Source organism: Procambarus clarkii, chromosome 40 (genome assembly GCF_040958095.1).
Source record: "Procambarus clarkii isolate CNS0578487 chromosome 40, FALCON_Pclarkii_2.0, whole genome shotgun sequence".
Classification (NCBI taxonomy): Eukaryota; Metazoa; Arthropoda; class Malacostraca; order Decapoda; family Cambaridae; genus Procambarus; species Procambarus clarkii.
This window is the reverse complement of record NC_091189.1, coordinates 22254536-22276654: the sequence shown is the minus strand read 5'-3', so window position 1 is coordinate 22276654 and position 22119 is coordinate 22254536. Positions and strand designations below refer to the sequence as shown.

The following is a 22119-nucleotide window of genomic DNA, read 5'->3' as shown; positions in this document are numbered from 1 at the left end:
AGCTTCAGGGAAGAAGACCTCCACTGGTAGTGTATGCTTAGCTCTCAACATTCCCCACCATGCTTTGTTTCTATTTCAGCCATAGGTGGTGGAAGTAGCAGTGGAGCAAGTGGAGGCCTGGCTGGCAGCATTGGAGGACTCATGGGTGCACCAACAGATAGTGAGAGTGAGGAAAATGAAATGGGACGATTAGAAACTTTGTTGGCATCGCGTGGTCTTCCTCCTAGCCTGTTTGGGGCATTAGGGCCTCGCATGCAACACATTTTGCATCGCTCGGTTTCTTCCTCCATTAGTAAGTTTGTAATTGGATGTTGTTTGCAAATTATTTAGTCTAAATTTTGTCAAATACTGACACATTGAAGTGCATATTTTGTATTTGGGTGCCATAAGAATTGGCTTGTCTATATATATATATTACAAACTGTTCTTAAATGGTTTACCTTTGGTTGACCATTTGTGTATTGTAGGAGAGTGTACTGTTGGTTTTAACTTGGTTTGCTATATCTAATTAATGCATCGCTCAATCTTCAAATCACCACTTGACCTTACGCAGTTCTGCAATTTGTAATTTCCTGTTTATTTGATTTTTTCGTAACAGTTATCCTGCTGCTTACCTTAATTATTCCCTCTGTCAATATATTTACCGAGATAATACGCATGAGTGTTTTGGAAACTGCTTCACTTGTAGGTGCTGTGTGAAAGGAGCAGAATTTTTCAACAAATGTTTAAAACCTGACTACTAACAAATTATTTAACCAAATTTTTGTTTATTTGCTTTGATAGTCTGTAAATAATGGTGGTTGTACTGGTCTGCATCTTCTAGTTAAAATCTAATGTAACGGTTAAGAGTTCTAATCACTTCAATAACCCATTGAACAGGTTCCAAGGCACAGCAGCTCTTAGTTGGGTTGCAGGCAAATGGTGAGGAAAGTGAGCAGCTTCAAGCAGTTATAGAGATGTGTCAGTTGTTAGTAATGGGCAATGAAGACACACTGGCAGGCTTCCCCATCAAGCAAGTCACCCCAGCACTAATCAACCTGCTTAATATGGAGCACAATTTTGATATGGTAGGTACAGTATATCCCTGAGGAATAAAAGTTGTTCCCACTTCCATACTGTGATTTCCATAGGTATTCTTGATCACATTATCCTTGGAGTCGTGTGCATCTTGACTCCTGCCATATGGCATTAGTAACTGTACGTTCTGATAACTTGGATTTCATGCTCCTGGAGAACCTACCTACCTGTTGTTGGTTCTGGGGCTCAATGTCCCACGACCTCGTCTTTGATCCAGCATCGTGGATTATGGTCTGGTCAATGAGGCTGTTGGCTGCAGCTACTTGCAGCCTGACACATGAATCAGAGCTGATCAGGTATCCTTTGGAGGTGTTAATAAAGTTCTCTTGAACACTGATAAGTCTGCTAGTTTTGCCCCTGACGTGGAGTGGTGGTGTTGAAATGCCATGAGCCCTTTAATGTTGATAGTACTCTCGGTATACCTATTGCCCCTCCTCTTTTCAGTGCTATGAAGTATTTATGGAAAATGTATACTGTTCAAATTTTACATTAAAATATATTGAGTATTACAAAACTTGTAACTTTTTGCATGATTCACAATAGACCATTTGAGAATATCAAACTGATGTATATGAAAACTATTTTCAGTTTTCAAGAGATTCAAATTATTTTAGGGCTAAAATTTTGACTTGCATAGCATTGCCAAAGATATGTAGCCATTCCTCAATGTTTGGTATAACCTTAGGGATTGGGCCCATTGCTGGAGTGTTGTGCTTGAATTTTTTTTTAGATGTAAATATTTTGATCACACCCTGTTTATATGGTTGCAAAAAATTTTGTAAGTTTATAGCATTCAAATTTTGTTGCAGATGAATCATGCATGTCGAGCCTTAACCTACATGATGGAGGCCCTACCTAGATCATCAGCGGTGGTGGTGGATGCAGTACCGGTGTTTTTAGAGAAGCTACAGGTGATCCAGTGTATGGATGTTGCAGAGCAGTCGCTGACTGCTCTAGACATGCTTTCTCGTAAGCATTCAAAGTCAATATTGCAGGCTGTAAGTATATTTTTTGGTCATTTAATTTTTGTAATAGAACATGGGTTTTAAAAAGTCTAATCTGAGAGAGCATGTTTAAAGTCTTAATATTGTAATGGTATTGTGTGAACATAGTTGTCATTATCCCGTCATTTCCTCGGAGTAAGGTGCAGCACTTGACCAGAAAGGATGGGGAAATGTTGAAAGTTATTGTAGGAAAAGTTAGATATTACATAAAATACTCATGAAAAGTCATTAACTTCATAGTAAACATCTTGATTTGCAAGTACAACACACTATTCCTGTAATTGTGCAAGTGTAATAGGCCACATGCTAATGGCATTGGTTGACTTTTCTTCCGTGCACAAATTTGTGAAAGAACCCGAATGGTGTGGTTGAATTTTTTTTTCTCTTTCTGGTGAGTACGGAAGCAGCTGGCAGTAAATGTATTTGCAGTTTATGGAACACAGTCCCTAGAATTGTAGTTGCACTATTTTGGAAATGGTTGGCTGTTTTAACAGCAGTTTTGTTCCTGATAATGGACAGCTGGAAACATGCTTTGTCTGTATAAACATTTCTTTAACAAAGTTGAGTGGGTATACTAAAGTGGGTATAAAGTATTGTTTGATAATACATTGTATGAGATGTCTGTACAGTTTTATTTGTATGTGCAGATTTGTGAAGATGTACAAATATTAATGCATCGCTCAATCTTCAAACCCGCACCTTACCACCTCTAGTTCTGCAATTTGTAATTCCTTTTTTGTATATTTTACAGCATGGAGTGTCTGCTTGCCTAATGTACATAGACTTCTTTTCAACTGGAGCCCAACGTGCGGCTTTAAGCATTACTGCCAACTGCTGTCAGAACCTCACTGCCGACGAGTTCCATTTTATAGCAGATTCTCTTCAACTCCTGTCATCAAGATTAACTACACAGGTAACAGCCACAATCATTTTCATTTTACCGTTAATACTTAAAATTGTTACCTTTCTTAGTCTAAACTCGAAAGGTGTTTCAGGTTACTGAATTAAATGTAGCAACCTATGCTCATAACATAAATTACATGAAAACTGCAGTAATGAAAGTAAATTGATCTAATAGTGTATGACTGGGTCAGAGAATGTGGAAGAACTAACACTCGGCCACATATTCCCAGCAACACCATTCCTCAGACTTCCCACGCTCAGTCCTGGTATCTTTGAAAACTCCCAACACATGCACGCAATATGTGCAACACACACTTTGGTTGTGTGGTGCCCATATCTTAAGAAGCACATCAACAAACTGGAAAAGGTGCAATAACATGCCACTAAGTGGCTCCCAGAACTGAAGGGCAAGAGCTACGAGGAGAGCTTAGAGGCATTAAATATGCCGAAACTAGAAGACAGAAGAAAGAGGTGATATGATCACTACATACAAAATAGTAACAGGAATTGATGAAATTGATAGGGAAGATTTCCTGACACCTGGAACTTTAGGAACAAGGTCATAGATTTAAACTAGTTAAACACAGATGCCGAAGAAATATAAGAAAATTCACTTTCGCAAACAGTGGTAGACGGTTGGAACAAGTTAGGTGAGAAGGTGGTGGAGGCCAAGACCGCCAGTAGTTTCAAAGCGTTATATGACAGAGTGCTGGGAAGATGGGACACACACACACCCACACACACAACACACACCCCACACAAACACTAAATCACCCCACCACCAGTATGGTTTTTGATCTGGAAGATCCTGTGTATCGAATTTACTCAGTTTCTATGATTGAGCCATTGCCCAATATTAATGTTACTTTCACTAATGTCAAAAAAATATTTTTATGGGGGAAAGATTTTTTTTTTCTCTGATTTTGTTGTGAACTCTACATCCTGGGATGTGCATGCTCTTCCCTAACAGTGTGAAGATAAAATTGGAATGAATAAAATAAATAAATCCTAAACGTTTGGAGCTATACTTTTTTTTCTAAATTTGGTGCCTATTTCAAATGTCGTATAGATTTTTTTTTTTACAGTAAACTACTGAAAACCTATATTCTAAATTTATGAAAAGGAAGATCATATGTTACTCTGAGAACATAACACCAAATGAACAAGTGATATTTCATATTTTTGTAGCTGATCTCAAAATTTGAAGTTTTCAACATTCAATTTCAAATTTATTTTTTATTTGTTTTTTAAGTTGCTCCAACTTTGTCTCAATGATCATGTGCTAGTAGATTATGTAAGTGTTTGAGAAAGTTTGAGAAACTGATCTCAAAGTCCATACATACAAATATGTTTTGCACAGTTTAAAGGTTAAAGTAATGTTCAAAGATTACTTGTATGAAATAGGTCCAAAGTTTTCTTACATTTTTTATATTGGTTATGTTCCCTTGAATTAGGCATGTAAAACAAATTTGGAGCAGTATGGCAAGACTGAACTCCTGCCTTATTGGTCTCGCCGTATTGATGTAACGCTTGTTGATACGTCACTCTTGTGATCTTGGCTAGTTAAATAATGTTTGATCTTTGCAGGGAGATAAAAAGTGTGTGGAAAGTGTCTGCTTAGCATACAGTCGACTAGTGGATTGTTTCCAAAATGACCCCAACCGCCTTCAAGAGATAGCTGGCCATGGTCTTCTGTCAAACATTCAGCAACTGGTAAGGCTTCATCATTAAAATTATAATAGTTTAAAATACCCTACAATGAAAATAACATGTTGACACTTGCAGAGATAGCTTGTCATTTTGTGTGAAACTAATCTAATTTTTTTGAACAGCTGGTTATGTCCCCACCTGTATTGAACAGTGGAACATTCATCATGGTAATAAGAATGCTGTCCTTTATGTGCAACAACTGTCCAGAACTGGCTGTGCAACTTTTAAAAAACAACATTGCACATACACTGTGTTACCTTCTCACCAATTCTACAGAACCTCCGGGAGAACAAGTAAGGGTTGCCATGTATTAACTACAAGACAGGAAAATAACCTATTTCCCCCCCCTCCCTTCCTACACATGGGAATGAGTGCTGTTTCCGTCCATCCTGGACAGTTACAAAGTCACATGCCTTGATAAGGGTCCAAGACAGACTAAAATGTTGTTACTTAATTTAATGTGAGGGTTGGGTTATTTGTTCAGGCTACATTGATATTTCTTCTGCTTACGAAAATAGTCTGACTAATATAGAGCATCACTTGATAAGCTTTGTCTGCATCTTTCGTCACACTGGTTAACCTAAAATTTTAAATCTTCAGGTGGAACTAGTATCTCGCAGTCCACAAGAGTTGTACGAGATTACTTGTTTAATTGGTGAATTGATGCCAATGCTTCCCTCGGATGGCATCTTTGCTATTGACGGGGCTTTGCAACGACCGTCTAGTTGTCCTCAGGATGCTGCTCTTTGGCAGTGGCAAGATGCTACGTGGCAAAATTATTCAACAAGTGATTCAAGAATTATAGAAGTAAGTTTGTTCTCAAAAATTAAAATGCACAACATTGTAGATAAAATAAATTTCTGAAAGATGGTATTATAGGTGATGGTAATCTATGAATGCTGTATAGTATGAATTTGCTTTATTTAGTAAATAGTGTAGGCTTTAAAGTTAACATAATTAGTAAATGCATTTCTAGTTTTTCTACTAGTGGAAGCTAAATGAAAACTTGATTGCATGAGAGGCAGCATTGATACTTAAGGTAGTCGAAGCTGTTTGGCAGCAGTCCAGTTGAGAGAATTGAGATTTATTGTGATACTTCATTTTAATTATGCATTTAATAAATCATACCCCTCACTACCCCTCAGTACTGATCATGGTTGCAGCAACCAGTGTCAGTTGGATGTGCATATACCATGCACACCCAATATATATATTTCATCAACCGATGCATGATCATTTCTGTTGAGCCTCCCTGCCCTCTGTAATTTTGTTTAACTTTAAAAAATGTTATACAGTATATGCATGAAGAACAATAGTTATGGAAAATGTACAATGGAGATATTTTGTAGACTTGAGATTTCACCCCATAGTGTGCATGATAAATATTAACTGAAAGGTAAAGAAAAATCATATAACAACTAAGGATGCATAAAGTTCCTCCAACCTATTTGGGCATAGAAAATGTAGATTTGAGAGAATTAAAACAAAAACTTGCCTTTTGGTAGGAAAAGAAATTTGAACTATTGGTAATTGAGGCGGTTGGAAAAGTTGGATGTTTTGTGACACACCCTACTACTCTATATTATTGTATCTACCATGCCTGTGTTCATGTTGGGAGATGCTATTATAAATAATCACTATTGTCAAAACGTCTTGTTGAAAGGACACTGGGAACATGGCGAGAGATACGTTTTTAGAACCAATTTGCAAATTGGTTCCTTAACCCTTAACATGCTAGGGGTGTAAAATCCTTTCTTCCCCACAGGCGCATGTAATTTTGAAAAAAAAATATTTTTTCTTCCTAACATGTTAATTTGTGTTCACTGATCACGGGAAAAATAATAAAAAAATCGCAAGTGGCATATATTGCCCGCTATAGGGCAGGGAAGTCTGGCAAATTATAGGCGCTGACACAGCGTGCGTCCCAGGCGGTCTGATGCTCGCCAGCTGTCAAACCGGAGTTGCCACAGAGATAATTACCTAATTATTTCAATGTCTCTGATTTTTCAGTTTTTTTGCTGTAGTATTATTCAATAGTGTGTAGTTTGATATATTTATATAATAAAATGAGTGAATCATTGCTGTACTCAAAAATATGGTGTGCATATTGTTGATTCAATTATGTTCATCAATCAGTGAACAAATACTTTGTCGGTTATTACACTCTAAGCACAGGTTATATGTAAGTATCTGCATGTTTTGTTCACTATAACGAACCACTAAGTAGCTATTATGAGTCAAAAAGTAACGAGGAGTGACCACCGTGTACCAGCCAGCCACTCCCGCCCTCCCTCAAGTCATCCGACTCGCCCACATTCTCCTCCCACAATACTGTTTTTGCTATAATTCACTATATACAGACATTATATAAAGTATCTACATGTTTTGTTCACCATAACTGTACATCTAAGCTTGTATGGTGAGTAAAGGCACAAAGACGTAGGACCTCACACAGTTAGCTGATGGCTGCCGCCCTCAAGGCCAGACGCGCTAATATTTCTCCTCCAACAATACTGTGTGGTGTTATTACACTGTATACACACATTATATATAAATATCTACCTGTTTTATTCACCATACTTGTACAAATAAGCTGGTATGGTGCCCAAAGACCATCGTGGTAACCAGTAAATAACACTGTCGTCTGCACGGTGGCGTCATGCAGACGACGCCACCGCCCTCACCAAAATGGCGGCTCCAAACCTTCTCTTGCTGTTTATACCCTCTATACACACGTTATATATAAGTATCTACATTTGTGTTCACCATAGCGAACCACTAAGCTGGTATGGTGAGTGCAGTCAATAAAAGGTGGCCATACACAGTCAGAAGACATCGCCACCACCCTCCCTCCCACAGCATTACTCCTCCCTCCATGGTGCACAGCGCTAAATATCACCACAATCCTGCTATTATCAGAACCCTGGTCAGTTTTATCAGTCAGGGGTCTTCTGTAATATCATCTCTCCATAACAGCATGAACAAGTATATTTTGGCATTTTTAGGCGATGCTGTGGTCACAAGCTGAACAGCAGTGCTGTTAGCTCATGCTGCGTGCGTCAGGCTTGGTTGTTCACTCAATACTGAGACCAATAACACCTCGGAGTTTGGCCCACGATTTTAAAAAAAAATGGCGTCTGTTTACAAGAGCCCTGATGAAGGTGTGGTGAACCCCGTGTATCCGCGGGCCGTTTAAATCTTGCGTAGTACTCCAACACGTCATATGACGTGATGCGCAGTTGACTGGAACAACGTCCAACACTTCATATGATGTGATGCGCACTTTAAGGGTCAAGCAATGAAGGGCTAGCAAAATTGTTATAACATAGCCACTCTGTACCCAGAGACCTCTGATGGCTTTACAACCATAAGTAATTACTTCGTCTCCAGTTCTGAGTATTAGTGCTAAGACACAAGATGCACATAGCGCCTAAACTAAAGTCTTGTCTTGCTGTTATCTTGAGATGATTTTGGGGTTTAGCGTCCCCACGGCCCGGTCCTCGACCAGGCCTCCTTTTTGTTACCCCCCCCCCAGGAAGTAGCCCATAGCCCAGTTACCTATTTACTGCTAGGTAACAGGGGCATCAGGGTGAAAGAAACATTTTTGCCCATTTGTGTCTGCCTCCAGCGGGGATCGAACCCGGAACCTCAAGACAATGAATCTGAAGCGCTGTCCACCCAGTTGTCAGGCGCCCCGCCCCAAGTCGCCTATATTATTAATCGCACTAGAAAATAAACCCACCACTTCATGACACACTAGAATGTGGAAGTGAAGTCTAATAATTATCCAGAAATGAGTACTTTCATTATTATTGTACTTGCAGTAAGTACTTATAGTACTTACATACAAAACCACCTTGGTTGATCATCTGTCCATAAATGCTCAACTTTGTTTCATTAATATGCTTTATTCATTTTTTTCTTTCAACAGTGATGTAATGTTGATATGCATCAAATCCATGTTTTATTACCATGAAATGTAGAAATGATTTGCAGGTCTTTCAAAAAATCTGCAGTGCCTCATGACTTGTCCAATTTAATTACGACTTTACAGATACTTAATTTCTCCATGTTAAACGTAAACCATTTAAATTGGTTCGCCAACAGAAAATCAATATAAAAATTATCAGCAATGTGGAGAAATGCCCGACAGACCTCTGGAACTGTATCGAAAACAGTGTACAGTTACAAACCCAATAAGATTTCAACTTTGATTCAACAGAGCAGTTATTAAACACATGGGGCATAGTCATACTGAAGCGACCATAAGAATCATAAATACTCGTACTCCGCCTAAGTATAACAGAAACGAGTAACACTTAGTGGGCCAGACAGAGGCTTAGGGCCCATGTAGGAATATCCTTACCAAAAAAAAAAAAAAAAAAAAAAAAAGCGTTGAATGTAATCAAACGCTATTTTCTGGGTGAGCCCCGGAGGCTCCCTGGAGCTTATTGGACTAATGTATGTTATATTAGACCGGGACATTAGCTAAGGAGTTCAGACCAGGTATCAACCAGACCTACCAGGGACCAGCGTCAGAACTTGGCCCCTTCAGAGAGGTTTCAGGGAGCACTGACCCTGGAAAACCCCCTTGTGGTTAAGGTTTTCCTTATCTGCCATCGACTACGGTTAGACTCCCAGAAAGGTAGGCAAACCCCACATGGTAAAAAACTAAAACAGAAAACTGAACATAGAAACCCCCTACAATCCCAAGGAAACAAGCAAACATCACACTTTACTGCCGCGCCGATCATCCGTGCAGCCCTCCCTGCCCCGAGAGGAGGAGGAGGAGGAGGGGGGGCCAGACCTCATCGTGCTGGCTGCCTAGCATCAGTTTGGAAGCTAAGCTTCAACCAATGCAAAAAAATGGCCGACCAGTGGGAGGGAGGGTTGCCAGAGAGCCTCACCAGGAAACCGAACCTGGCGATCTGGAAAGAACCACACCCCTGGCGAGCAGACAAACGGACCGATTGGGAGCCCACACCAGCCAGTCGTCGAGGTAGACCAGACACCAAATCCTGAGCAGACGCGGCACCAAGATCCGGTAAGGGATGCATAATTACACAACGTGCCAATTACAAAATAGAGAAGGCAACAAAATCAAACGGTGAACAAATACTTTGTCGGTTATTACACTATATACACAGGTTATATATAAGTATCTGCATGTTTTGTTCAACATAACGAACCACTAAGTTGCTATTATGAGTCAAAAAGTAACGAGGAGTGACCGCCACACACCAGCCAGCTACTCATTCACTCAACACCTCACTCGCCCACATTCTCCTCCCACCATACTGTTTTTGCTTTTATTCACTATATACAGACATTATATATAAGTATCTACATTCGTGTTCACCATAATGAACCACTAAGTTGGCATGCTGAGTGGTAGTGCCAGTGGCAGCCCGCCACTGGCTGCTACTTCCTCCCTCCCTCAAGTCACCTGACTCACCCACATTCTCCTCCCACAATACTGGTTTTTGCTTTTATTCACTATATACAGACACTATATACAAGTATCTACATTCGTGTTCACCACAACTAACCACTAAGTTGGCATACTGAGTGGCAGCCTGCCACTGGCTGCCACTCCCTCCCTCCCTCACCTCACCTGACTTGCCACCATTCTCCTCCCACCATACTGTTTTTGCTTTTATATACAGACGTTATATATAAGTATTTACATGTTTTGTTCACCATAACTGTACATCTAAGCTTGTATGGCGAGTAAAGGCACAAAGATGTAGCTACTCACATAGTCGGCTGGTGACGGCCGCCCTCAAGGCCAGACGCACTAATATTTCTCTTCCAACAATACTGTTTGTGGTGTTATTACGTTATATTTAAACATTACATATAAGTATCTACCTGTTTTATTCACCATACTTGTACAAGTAAACTGGTATGGTGCCCAAAGACCATAGTGGTCACCAGTAAACAACAAAAGTCGTGTAGACGACGCCACCTCCCTCACCAAAATAGCGGCTCCCAACCTACTCCTATTGCTGTTTATACCCTCTATACACACGTTATATACAAGTATCTACATTTGTGTTCACCATAGCGAACCACTAAGCTGGTATGGTGAGTGCAGTCAATAAAAGGTGGGCACACACAGTCGGAAGACAATGCCACCACCCTCCCTCCCCACAGCATTACTCCTCCCTCCATGGAGCACAGAGCTAAATATCATCACAATCCTGCTATTATCAGAACCCTGGTCAGTTTTATCAGTCAGGGGTCTTCTGTAATAATATCAAAGCTACATAATAGCATGAACAAGTACATTATGACATTTGTTATTATGACATTTTTAGGCGATGCTGTGGTCACAAGCTGAACAGCAGTGCTGTGAGCTCAAGCTGCGTGCATCAGGCTTGGTAGCTCACTCAATACTGAGGCCCCTAACACCCGGGAATTTGGCCCACGATTTAAAAAATAAAATGGCGTCTGTTTACAAGAGCCCTGATGGTGTGGTGAACCCACTGTATCTGCGGGTAGTTTAAATCTTGCGTAGTACTCCAAAGAATCATATGATGCGATGTGCAATTTACTGCAAGTCGGTCAAAGCATTATACGATGCGACGCGCGACTTAAGGGTTAAATACGTGGATGGCGAAATACTAAAGACATTCTTCACGAATTTTGCTAGGCCAAAGCTAGAATATGCAGCGGTTGTGTGGTGCCCATATCTTAAGAAGCACATCAACAAACTAGAAAAGGTGCAAAGACGTGCTACTAAGTTGCTCCCAGACATGAAGGGCAAGAGCTACGAGGAGAGGCTAGAGGTATTAAATATGCCAAAACTAGAAGACAAAAATATATGATCACTACGTACAAAATTGTAACAGGAATTTATAAATTTGATAGGGAAGATTTCTTGAGACCTGGAACTTCAAGAACAAGATATTTAAACTACCTAAACACAGATGCCGAAGAAATACAAGAAAATTTACTTTCGCAAACAGTGTGGTAGATGGAACAAGTTAGGTGAGAAGATGGAAGCAAAGACCGTCAGTAGTTTCAAAGTGTTATATGACAGTGGTGGGAAGACGGGACACCACGAGTGTAGCCCTCATCCTGTAACTACACTTAGGTAATTACGTGTACACACACAATGCACACACCCAAGTACACACAAGTACACATGTATATACGTGTACACACACACACACACATATATACACATGAAAAGAAAATAAAGAAAAGAAAAATACAAGCTGCCGACCAGTGGGCAGAGAGCACCACGCTGGCCAGGCGAAGAAGGCACAAAGAAAGCACAAAACTGCATCAAAACGCCCACCTCGACAACAAAACCCAAGGCCCCGTCACAACCACAACACGTGCCAAGACCCAAAAAGATCAGCCTGCAACCCAGGAAGACCCCGGAACCCCAGAAGGCAGAACCGGGTCTCACACTAGAAAACTAAGCCCCCTAAACCCACAAAGGGGGCCCAAGAAGAGAATTGAACCCGTGGGAATTCAAACTACTACATTTGCCGGCAGAAATACACCACAGAAAGGCAAAGCATAGCCCCCAGACAGAACCCCCCAGGGAAATGGCCAAAAGAGAACAAAAACTGAGGGACAAGGTGTGGGAGCCAGCATAAACAGACAGGGACACTGAGCCCAAACCCAAAACAGACAGAAAATGGAAAAAACGGTGTAAAAACCAACACCCAAGCGTTCCCAGAGGAACAAAAGATGGGCAGAAAACATAAGAAAAGCAAAGAAACGGCAACCGGAGAATAAAACCCCTGAAAGAGGTGAAAAACTCGCCCAAGACAGTAGCGCGCGCACCCAGGTGCATGTAAACAAACCGCAGCGCCGACCTGGTGGCCATGCTGGGAAACCGGCAGTAGAAAATGGCCACCATAAACAGAGGGCTATGACCAACGCAGAAGATATGAAAACACACCAGCAAATGTGGGAAGCAAGCAGACTAGGATGAAAAACTCCGCCCAGAAGCAGAAAACTCGGGCAGGGGCAAACAGCCCCAGAACTGCTAGCAGGCATCCCCCACAGCCCCGGGAACCCGCAACAGAGGCCCTGGGGCAGAGCAGTCCTCCACACCCTCTGCCCTTAAAGAAAAGGAAGAGTCCAGGGGAAAGGCAGCAAGAAAGGGCTGCTAATAAGACCCAGAAGCCTTGGCAGGGGAAACAGGCTCGCAAACCTCCGTCCCTAGCCCGAACGGGGCAGCCCCGGAAATCGCCCGAGTCTCGGCCCCAACTAAAACGCGCCCCAACCCCAAAACCCGCAGACGGTCAGGAGCCGGGAACAGGGAGGGAAAAGGATGAACAGCCCCTAACCAAAACAGGGGGCCCCTGGGGATCCGAGTGGGAAACCAACCTAGTGCGTTGCAGCAACTTAAACCCAGCTTGCAACGCAGATGCTGCCTGTACTCTGGACAGCAATAACATCAGGAGAGTGCTGGAGAACAAGCAGAGAACACAACTTGCAAGACTCCGGTCAAGGTGTCAGTGACCCAACAGGCAGCATGACAGGTAAAAGTGGCGACTGTCACCCGGAGACAAGGGCACAGCCATCGGCAAACCCGCACAAGTCGGGTTGGAACTCGGAAGACACATTCAATGGTCCACCGAGCCCCGACAGGGTTTTCCAGGGCACGTAAGGTAACAATTACTGGAAGCCCAGGCAAGGTGTTGCTAACCGGTTAAAACCCAAAACAAAAAAGGGGTAGAGGACAACACTAAAAATCCCTGCGACGTGTACAATCACGGGGGCCTAGCAGAAGGCCACCAAACACTACCAGTGGAACTATAACCACACTAGGTAGACCCCACCAGGGAAATGAAAATAAAAACAAAAGAAAACCCCCGAAAAGTACACCATCCCCAGAAGCAACAGGAACCGGTCGCCGTGTAGGTGGCAGGTCGCGCAATGCCTTTACGCCCTGACCAGTCCCTATCCAAGACCAAACAAGGGCCCCAGCTGGCCCCAAGGGCGAGGCAAATGCCGAGCACCAAGAACCTCTACGGGAATGGTTCCCGAATGCCCCAGAGAAGATAACCCTGTCACGCAGGGGCAGTACTCGCAGGGCCCTTAGGGAAGGAAGCCCCTAAGCACATGCAACCCGGGTACTGATGAGGAACACCTGGCCACCGCACAACACAACACACGGCAGTGAATGCCACGAAAGGAAACGCCGTCTAGGAAACTGATGCCAGAGAAGCGTCTGTCCCAGTTGATATTAGCTTAAGGAACTGATGCTAGGCAGCCGGCGCGGTGTGGTCCTGGGCACCCCTCCTCTCGGGGCAGGGAGGGCTGCGCGAATGATTGGCGCGGCAGTAAAGTGTGATGTTTGCTTATTTCCTTGGGATTGTAGGGAGTTTCTACTTCTGTTTGGTTTTATGTTTTTTTTTTTTACCATGTGAGGTTTTTGTTATGCCTACCTTTCTGGGTCCCTAACCCCAGTCGATGGCAGATACGGAAAACCCCAACCCACAAAGGGGGTTTTCCAGGGCCATTGCTCCCTGAAACCTCTCTAAAGGGGCCAGGTTCTGGCGCTGGTCCCTGGTAGGTGTGAACTCCTTAGCTAATATCCCGGTCTAATATAACATACATTAGCCCGATAAGCTCCAGGGAGCCTCTGGGACTCGCCCAGAAAATGGCGTTTTATTACATTCAACAGTGTTTTTTTTTTCGTTTTTTTTTTTAAATTAGTCTAAAATCAATTTCTGAAAATATTTTAATAGTTTCACGAAGGTGAAGCCAATAAGGTTGAAGATTTGTTTAATAATAACACTGATGCTCTGGGCGCGCATGCACCACACTACCCCGGGCGGGTTTTTGCAGTCTGCCGGAGCGTGCGTCAATTCTGAAAAGTGTATAATCTTTTCAACTTCACCTCAATTCTCGTCCTAGGTTTTTTAATTTCGTATCATTGTGTTCGCAATAGAATTCTCTACAGGACTAAAGGCATATTAAGAACAAATGCCCAGTGTACCATCCGCAACAAACAAAGTGAGGGCGTGTTACCCGGGAGCGCGCAACACCGATAACATGTGTATACTCCTTTCACTTTGGTCACCTCAATTCTCGTCCTAGGTCTTTCATTTTGGTATCAATGTGTTCGCAATAGAATTCTCTATAGGACTAAAGGCATATAAAGTCCAAACCCAAGCCTACCATCCGCAACAAACAGAGAAAGTGAGGGCGTGTTACCTGGGAGCGCGCAAGACCGATAAAATGTGTATACTCCTTTCACTTTGGTCACCTCAATTCTCGTCCTAGGTCTTTCATTTTGGTATCAATTTGTTCGCAATAGAATTCCCAACAAGAGTGTATGCATATAATGTCAAAAACAGCGGCGCACTCCACCCACTGACAAGATGATAGTTACCAGAAAAAGAACGCTGCACCACCCAAAGGCGCCTCTCTTTACAAGAGAGCGTGCGGTGATACCGAAATGTGTGTACTCTTCAACTTTGTCATCTCAATTCTCGTTCTAGGTTTTTCAATTTGGTATCAATGTGTTCACAATAGAATTCTCTACAGGACTAAATGCATATAAAGCCTAAAAGCCAGGTGAGAAAGTGAGTGTTACCCGGGAGTGCAAGAGCAATAAAATGTGTACACTATCTTGACTTTGGACATCTCAATTCTCGTCCTAGATCTTTCATTTTGGTGTCATTGTGTTCGCAATAGAATTCCCTACAGGAGTATATGCAAATATAAAGTCCAAAAGCCCGGCGTCGCACCCACAGCAAACGGAGAACGTGACGGTGCATTACCGCAGCGAGTGCTAATAAAGAGCTATAAAGTGGGTATACTCTTTTCAACTTTGTTACCTCAATTCTGGTCCTAGGTCTTTCATTTTGGTATCAATGTATTTGCAATGAAATTCTGTACAGGTGTATATGCATATAATGTCCAAAACCGTGGCGCGCCCTTCCCAAAGCCGCCGCCCATTTGCCGCCGGAAACGACGCAATGCTGTGTCGTTACCGGACTACCCCCGAGTAAAAGAACAACACAATGCTGCGCTGTACCGAGCGGAAGTGTTAAGTAATTTTGACATAATTAGAATATTTTTCAAGCTTATACCCCCCTTCAGTGTGTCACTTCATATGACGTTTTGCGCAGTTTAAGAGTTAAATGACAGTTTTTTATCTATAACCCCACATGGATATCTCATCAGAATTCTTTATAGCTTTTAAACATAATTTGTAGGTCATCTTATTTTCTCCTATTCCACATTCCATAATGTCGCATTTATTCACAATAAATTAAATTTCCCAAGTGTTGGTCCATACATGTCAATCCTCTTGAAGGGTATGACATCTTAAATTTATCTTCGCTAATGTCTTTGCATCATTAGCAAACATGTTCATGTAATTGTGTGTTCCTTCTGGTAAATTGTTAGTGTAGATAATGCACAATACTGGTGCATGAACTGAACCCTGTGGTACTCCACTAGTGACATTTCTCTAGTCTGATACATTGCCTCTAATTACTGTCATCATTTTTGTCAGAAAATTTATCCATGTTAGAAGCCTCCCTGTCACTATACAAGTATGTTTTAGTTTTCAGAACCACCTTTTGTGGTACTCGGTCAAAAGCCTTTCTTAAGGCCAGATAAATAAATGTGTGTAAAAATGTGGAGTTCATAAGGGCTTCAGAATGTTCATTTTCCTAACACATCACTAAAATTACTGTACATGAGCTTGGCTAAGTCAGTTTTGACTGCCAGCTACTGAAGCATCACTAGTTGAAGGCTTTTGGTTTTCGGGTGAAGCTTCACTAGTTAAAGGGTCTTGGCATGCTGTTTTTAACAAATAAGAATAGTGTTTTGCTTTACTCCTGTGTTCATTGATCCCTCATGATCAGGTCTTTACTTCAAGTACTGAGAAGTATTTCAAACTTATGGAATACCACAGTTGGATGAAAAATTAAGTAATTGTCAACAGAAGACATGCATAAACTTTATTGAGTAGTCTGTTGTGTTGATTCCTCATTGCCCTCTTCATCCACCTCACTAGTAATTGACCGGAGAATGTCTTCTTTCCTCCTTTGCTCATCACCCCATTTTGTGGATCATTATTATTCTAGCCATTCAACCACATCCTGTCTTTCTAAATTTTCACTAACATTTTGAAACGTTCCATAGCATCTTTAAATCCTTCAAAACTTGTACAGTATCTTCCTCTTCATTCACTGTAGCTATGAGGATTTCTTCCATGAATTATGAATTATTCACCCACACTTTGGCTCGGTTATGAATGGCTTCCTTGATCGAATAGTTCTTTAAATTTGTTTGGCCATGGTATTTCATCTTCCTTGAGAAGTATAACTACTCAAACTTTGCTATGCATCACTTGAGTGTACAATCTCTGAGGCACAGATAACTCCTTGATCCATAGGATAGATGAGAGGTGGTACTAGGAGGAAATGCCATATGTATGTATGTATGTTGTCATCGTTTGAGGTTAATGTATCAATACAGGGGTGGGCAGGTGATTATCAAGCAAGAGCACAGCCCTAACTTTGCTTGGCCTTGCTTTGTGTTTCTTGATTTGATGGTCATGAACTTTCTTGTAAAATGGTGAAACAAAGATATAGACAGATCTGTGTAAACTTCATGTTCTTAGAGACACAAGCTTTTCAGTAATTATTATTCTATTAGTTTTTATCCTTCACTCTAAATTCTTTGCATATCTGCATTTGTGTAACTTCATATAGTGATTGAGCCATGATATTCAAACAATTCACATTTTTCTCTTCTTGTTTAGCATTCTCATCAGTCAGGAGAGGATGAAATAAGCCTATGTATTCAAGGTCGTGCATACACCATAGATTTTCATTCGATGCAGCAAATCAACGATAACTCCGGCACCATGCGGTCTGTTCAAAGGCGCATGATGCCCGTAGGCTTAGGTGGAACTGTGCTTACAGCTACCCAGGTTAGTTCACCATGCCAGTGCTTACCATAATGATTTAACTGATTATGTTTTATTTAAGAACAGTCTTCATTTAATTTTTTCATTCTTATCGATTGTTTTACCTTATAGGCGACAGATGCTAGAGCGAAGTGCCTGTGTGATGATTCTGAGTTGGCATCCAATCTCATCCGCTCACTCTTTAGTTTGCTCTATGAAGTGTACAGTTCTTCTGCGGGACCTGCTGTGCGATACAAATGCCTAAGAGCCCTCTTGAGGATGGTACAGTTCTCCAGTCCAGATCTTCTACAGCAGGTGTTGAAGAGCCAGGTTGGTTTTGGTGATCTACAATCTTGTTAAAGAAAAGTTGTACTGAAAATGGTATTTTGTAGGTGATAGTCATATAACATAATTAAACATAATGTTAATAATTGTTTCTATTTTCAGAGTGTTTCATCTCATTTGGCCACTATGTTATCATCACACGACTTGAAGATCATTGTTGGAGCTATTCAGATGGCAGAGATCCTCATGATAAAGTTGCCAGAGATATTTGCAATTTACTTTCGCCGTGAAGGAGTGATGCATCAAATAAAACGCTTGTGTGACCCAGATGCTACCTTGGTAACACCAGCAGCTAAATGGAATAGCCCGGAGCTTTCCTTAGGGTCTGGTCGTGTTACAAATCCAAGTTCTACTAGTCCCTTGCTCACTGGCCGTCCATTCAATGGCAACTGCTTGGACTCTACCCCGTCTCTTCCTACACCACCAAATCAGGATGATGATAAATTGCAGAGCCCATCACAACTAAGACTTTACGATGTACTGAAGCGTAAACGCACAGCCCGTATGCGTACTGGAACCTGGAGAAAAAGTAGACAAGATGATTCAACGTCGTCATCGTCATCTTTCAGCGAATTCTTCATGAAGAGTGAGTGGTCTTCATGCAAAATTAAATTTTTTAGCATTAAGCATTTGAATGCCAACTGGTTTCCATAGTGATACATTTGGGACACCTGAGCACTTATTGCATAATTACTCATTACTTTGGAAAAAAAATTAAATATAAAAACTATTAATATACTTATGTGAACAATAAAAGAAAGTAGTATGTACAAGACCCACGTCTCGTTTTTCCTAAGATGCAGGCTTGGGGGGTCGAGATACATGGAGAGGGATGGCTAATCGTACGAAACTTGTGACGGGCAATAACAGTAGCAATTCTACGAGCAACAGTAGTGGTGGCGGCGGGAGCGGTGGCAGTAGTAAGTCCTCTTTCCTCGCTAACTTTAATCCTTCACGCTGGGGAAGGTGCAATTCTGCCACTTCAACTCCTTCACATGAATCACCTGCTGGAAAGGTTTGTTATATTGGATTTATTTTAAGAGTTAATGATCAATACAGTATTTTGGGTAAATTTTGACAATTGTTCAATTGTGTAGCTGCCTTTAGTAGTAGTGTTTTATAAATTTACACGTTTCACAATTTGGAAAGGAAAGTGTTGAAAGTTGTATTTTTTCAAATAGTTTTATTCAAGATTGTTCAGTAAATTCTGAGGGAAAATTTATAAAATCATTATTTCCAATTTTACAAGATTACATTGTTCCTTGTGTGTTAAAGAAACTAATTATCCCTAAATTTTTTAACTTCTGTTACTTGTGAACATTATTTTGTTTAATACATCCTTGCATAATTATTTAAGTCGAAGCTAAATCTGCAATTTGAGCTAATATAAATGTCCCTACTATTCCTCCACTCTTAATGTAGGTAGTCCTAAATTAATGAATGGAACCAATGCCCATGTAATTTCAGTAGGACTTAAGGTGACGACCCATTTGTGCAGATAAACTCATCTTTACCTTTCTGGTAAAACTGCTCTAACCTTTAAGGCCCCTTTACTCTCACACACACAGTCACACTCAATTTGAGAAGTACTTTTAAATACATGGATGGTGAAATGCTAAATAAATTAGTCACGACCTTGAGACCAAAGCTTGAATTTTCAGTGGTTGTATTGTAACATCTCGTTTTTTCTATCTACTGTGATGGTGAGAAGTAAAGCAAAATACAGAGGAGGAGGAGGGGGGGGGAAGGGAAGAGAGGGGACAAGGATTGGTAGATAGAACATGGGGGAGGTTGAGGCAGGAACTGAGGTAGAGAGGCGCGAGCGGGAATAGAAAAGGGGAGTGAACGGGAATAGAAAACAGGGAGCGAACGGGAAGAGGGGAGACAGGAGGGAGAGAAGGGAGGAGGAGGAGGAGTAGTAGTGATATGGGAGTAAGTAGGAGGAATAAGAAGAGTAGGGAGTATAGCCTGATTTTATTCTATCTATACTATCTATGATGATCTGATGAATGATATTCTAAGAATGCTGCCACTACCTGTCATTAAAACTAAATATAAATTCCACTTAAACAATGCGACAGGAACACTGCTTAATTTGGTTCTCTCACTTGTTCATCTAGATATCTCTAGTCTTAACTTTTACTTGAGGGGATATTGATTCAAAAAGAGGATTGAACAAAAGTCAAGCTTGTTCTTCTACACATAGACATTTATTGAATCAAATTTTTTCAAATTATTTCAATTTCCAGCAATTGATGTTTAACATTTTGACATCCTGTTATTTAACACAATATTGACCAAATTGAAAGTGAGGGGGGGGGGATCACCCACTCCATACACGCCCACACCATACATGGCTAAATGGTTCAGACTCCACTAGCTCGTCAACACTAAGACACACTTCTGGTTTAAGACAATGCATAACTGAACTCTTACCTCACTAACAAGTTCACCCAGGGGTGGGTGATGGCTAATCACCCGCCCAGATGGAGGAGCTGGTTGGATGTACTCTCCCTTGCAAAGGTTCCACTCTGACTACTCGACCACCTCGCTGGCCGAGCCAGGGGTTGGTACTCTCACAAGCTAGAACAGGGGCTTCCTTGTTGAAAGTAACTTGAAAATAAGAAAATGAAAAAGAATTATAACAATGAATATAGAAAATTTTAGATTTCCAAATGAGCATTAAAAATATAAAATACCACATTGTTCATTTGGTGGTGTTATGCTCAGATGAGCATAACACCACCTCCAGATTTATTGAGAATTATTATAGATTTATTGATCTCCAGATTTATTGAGAATTATTATAGGATTCAGTATAGTTTACTGTAAACTAAATTTTTTGTCAATATGGCATTTGAAATATGTGCCAAAATTAGACCAAAATATGTATAACTGCCATCATTTAAGGTTTATGAAAAAATATTCAAATATGATTGTAGAACACAGCTGTGCCCAATATATGTAAAGATGGTGAGAATTGGTCAAACTGGATTTTTCATGCTGGCTTTAATTGTAAAGAGCTGAAATTAGTGAATTGGAATTAGTTGAAACTCTAATTGTAGAGATAATTAAGTTGAAGATTTTGACAATGAATAAGGTACTGTAGTTCTAATTCTTTAATTTACTTGTATGTTTTAATAAACATTATTTGGCATTTGTACTCGATTATGTGAAAGTTGTAGGTCAATGTGTTGAAATGAAATAAAGAAAAATAACACCCCTAAAATAACAAAATTCAGGTATAATTATACTGATTTAAGGGATATGTATACAGTGGTATCTCGGAATACGAGTGTCCCTGAATATGAGTTTTTCGGAATACGAGCAGGATTTGCTCGGAAAATGTCTCGGAAGGCGAGGGTTACCTTGGAACACGAGTTTGTTTATACGTGTACAGGCCGACTAGCGCATGGTGGCACAGCGATCGCGCCTCAGTTTACCAGTGTCGCGCCCAGTGACTATCCCACCTGAATTTTAAACAAGGATTTAGTTTTTTGTCGGTTTTTTGGTCATTTGAGCATAAAAGTTGTCATTATATATCTCACCATGGGTCTCAAGAAAGCCATTGGTAAGGTTCAACCTAAGAAAAGAGCTGTAAGTAGAGGCAGTAGAGGATGTCCCGTCTTGATTAAGAAAATGTGTGAAGTATGGGAAGAATGCAAAGTTTTGTTGAAAAAACTCGCCCAGATAAAGCTGTAGCAGGCAGTTGCATTGACCTTTTAAATGACAATGTGATGTCTTACTACAGACAAGTGTTAAAATGTAGGGAAAAACAAGCTTCTTTAGACAGATTCTTAGTAAAACAAGCAAGTCCTAGTGGTATGCAGGCAAAATGTGCCAGTGTGCATACCAGTGAAGTCCTCACTGCCTGATGTTATAATGGAAGGGGACCCCCCTTCCAAACAGTAACACCTGTTCTCCTCCCCCCTCCTCACATCTTCCATACACCAACAGCAGTCCCCAGCAAGGGTAAGTAATAACTTGAACATAGTTTTGTAGGTATATTTAGATGAATTAGGTATAAAAATTTAGTTTGATGTAGGGTTTTTGGGGTAGTCAGGAACGGATTAATTCATTTCCCATTATTTCTTATGGGGAAATTAGCTTCGGAATAAGAGTTTTCGGAATACGAGCTGTCTCCAGGAACGGATTAAACTCTTAAACCGAGGTACCCCT

At 41.0% G+C, this 22119-nt stretch overlaps 1 protein-coding gene across 17 annotated transcripts in view; it reads left to right on the top strand.

The window, feature by feature from the left end:
• LOC123757974 (E3 ubiquitin-protein ligase TRIP12) overlaps positions 1-22119 on the top strand; it is a 188053-nt gene that overhangs the window by 68300 nt on the left and 97634 nt on the right. For 7 of the 17 annotated variants that reach the window (XM_069338828.1, XM_045742013.2, XM_069338827.1 and 4 more), the window contains 11 exons: positions 80-292; positions 880-1067; positions 1887-2075; positions 2833-2994; positions 4572-4697; positions 4817-4987; positions 5295-5501; positions 17449-17619; positions 17728-17925; positions 18043-18526; positions 18738-18955. In XM_069338828.1, the coding sequence (XP_069194929.1) occupies positions 80-292; positions 880-1067; positions 1887-2075; positions 2833-2994; positions 4572-4697; positions 4817-4987; positions 5295-5501; positions 17449-17619; positions 17728-17925; positions 18043-18526; positions 18738-18955 (2327 nt within the window). The remainder of the gene's footprint in view (positions 1-79; positions 293-879; positions 1068-1886; positions 2076-2832; positions 2995-4571; positions 4698-4816; positions 4988-5294; positions 5502-17448; positions 17620-17727; positions 17926-18042; positions 18527-18737; positions 18956-22119) is intronic. The other 10 variants (XM_069338831.1, XM_069338830.1, XM_069338824.1 and 7 more) reach the window with 5 other exon arrangements.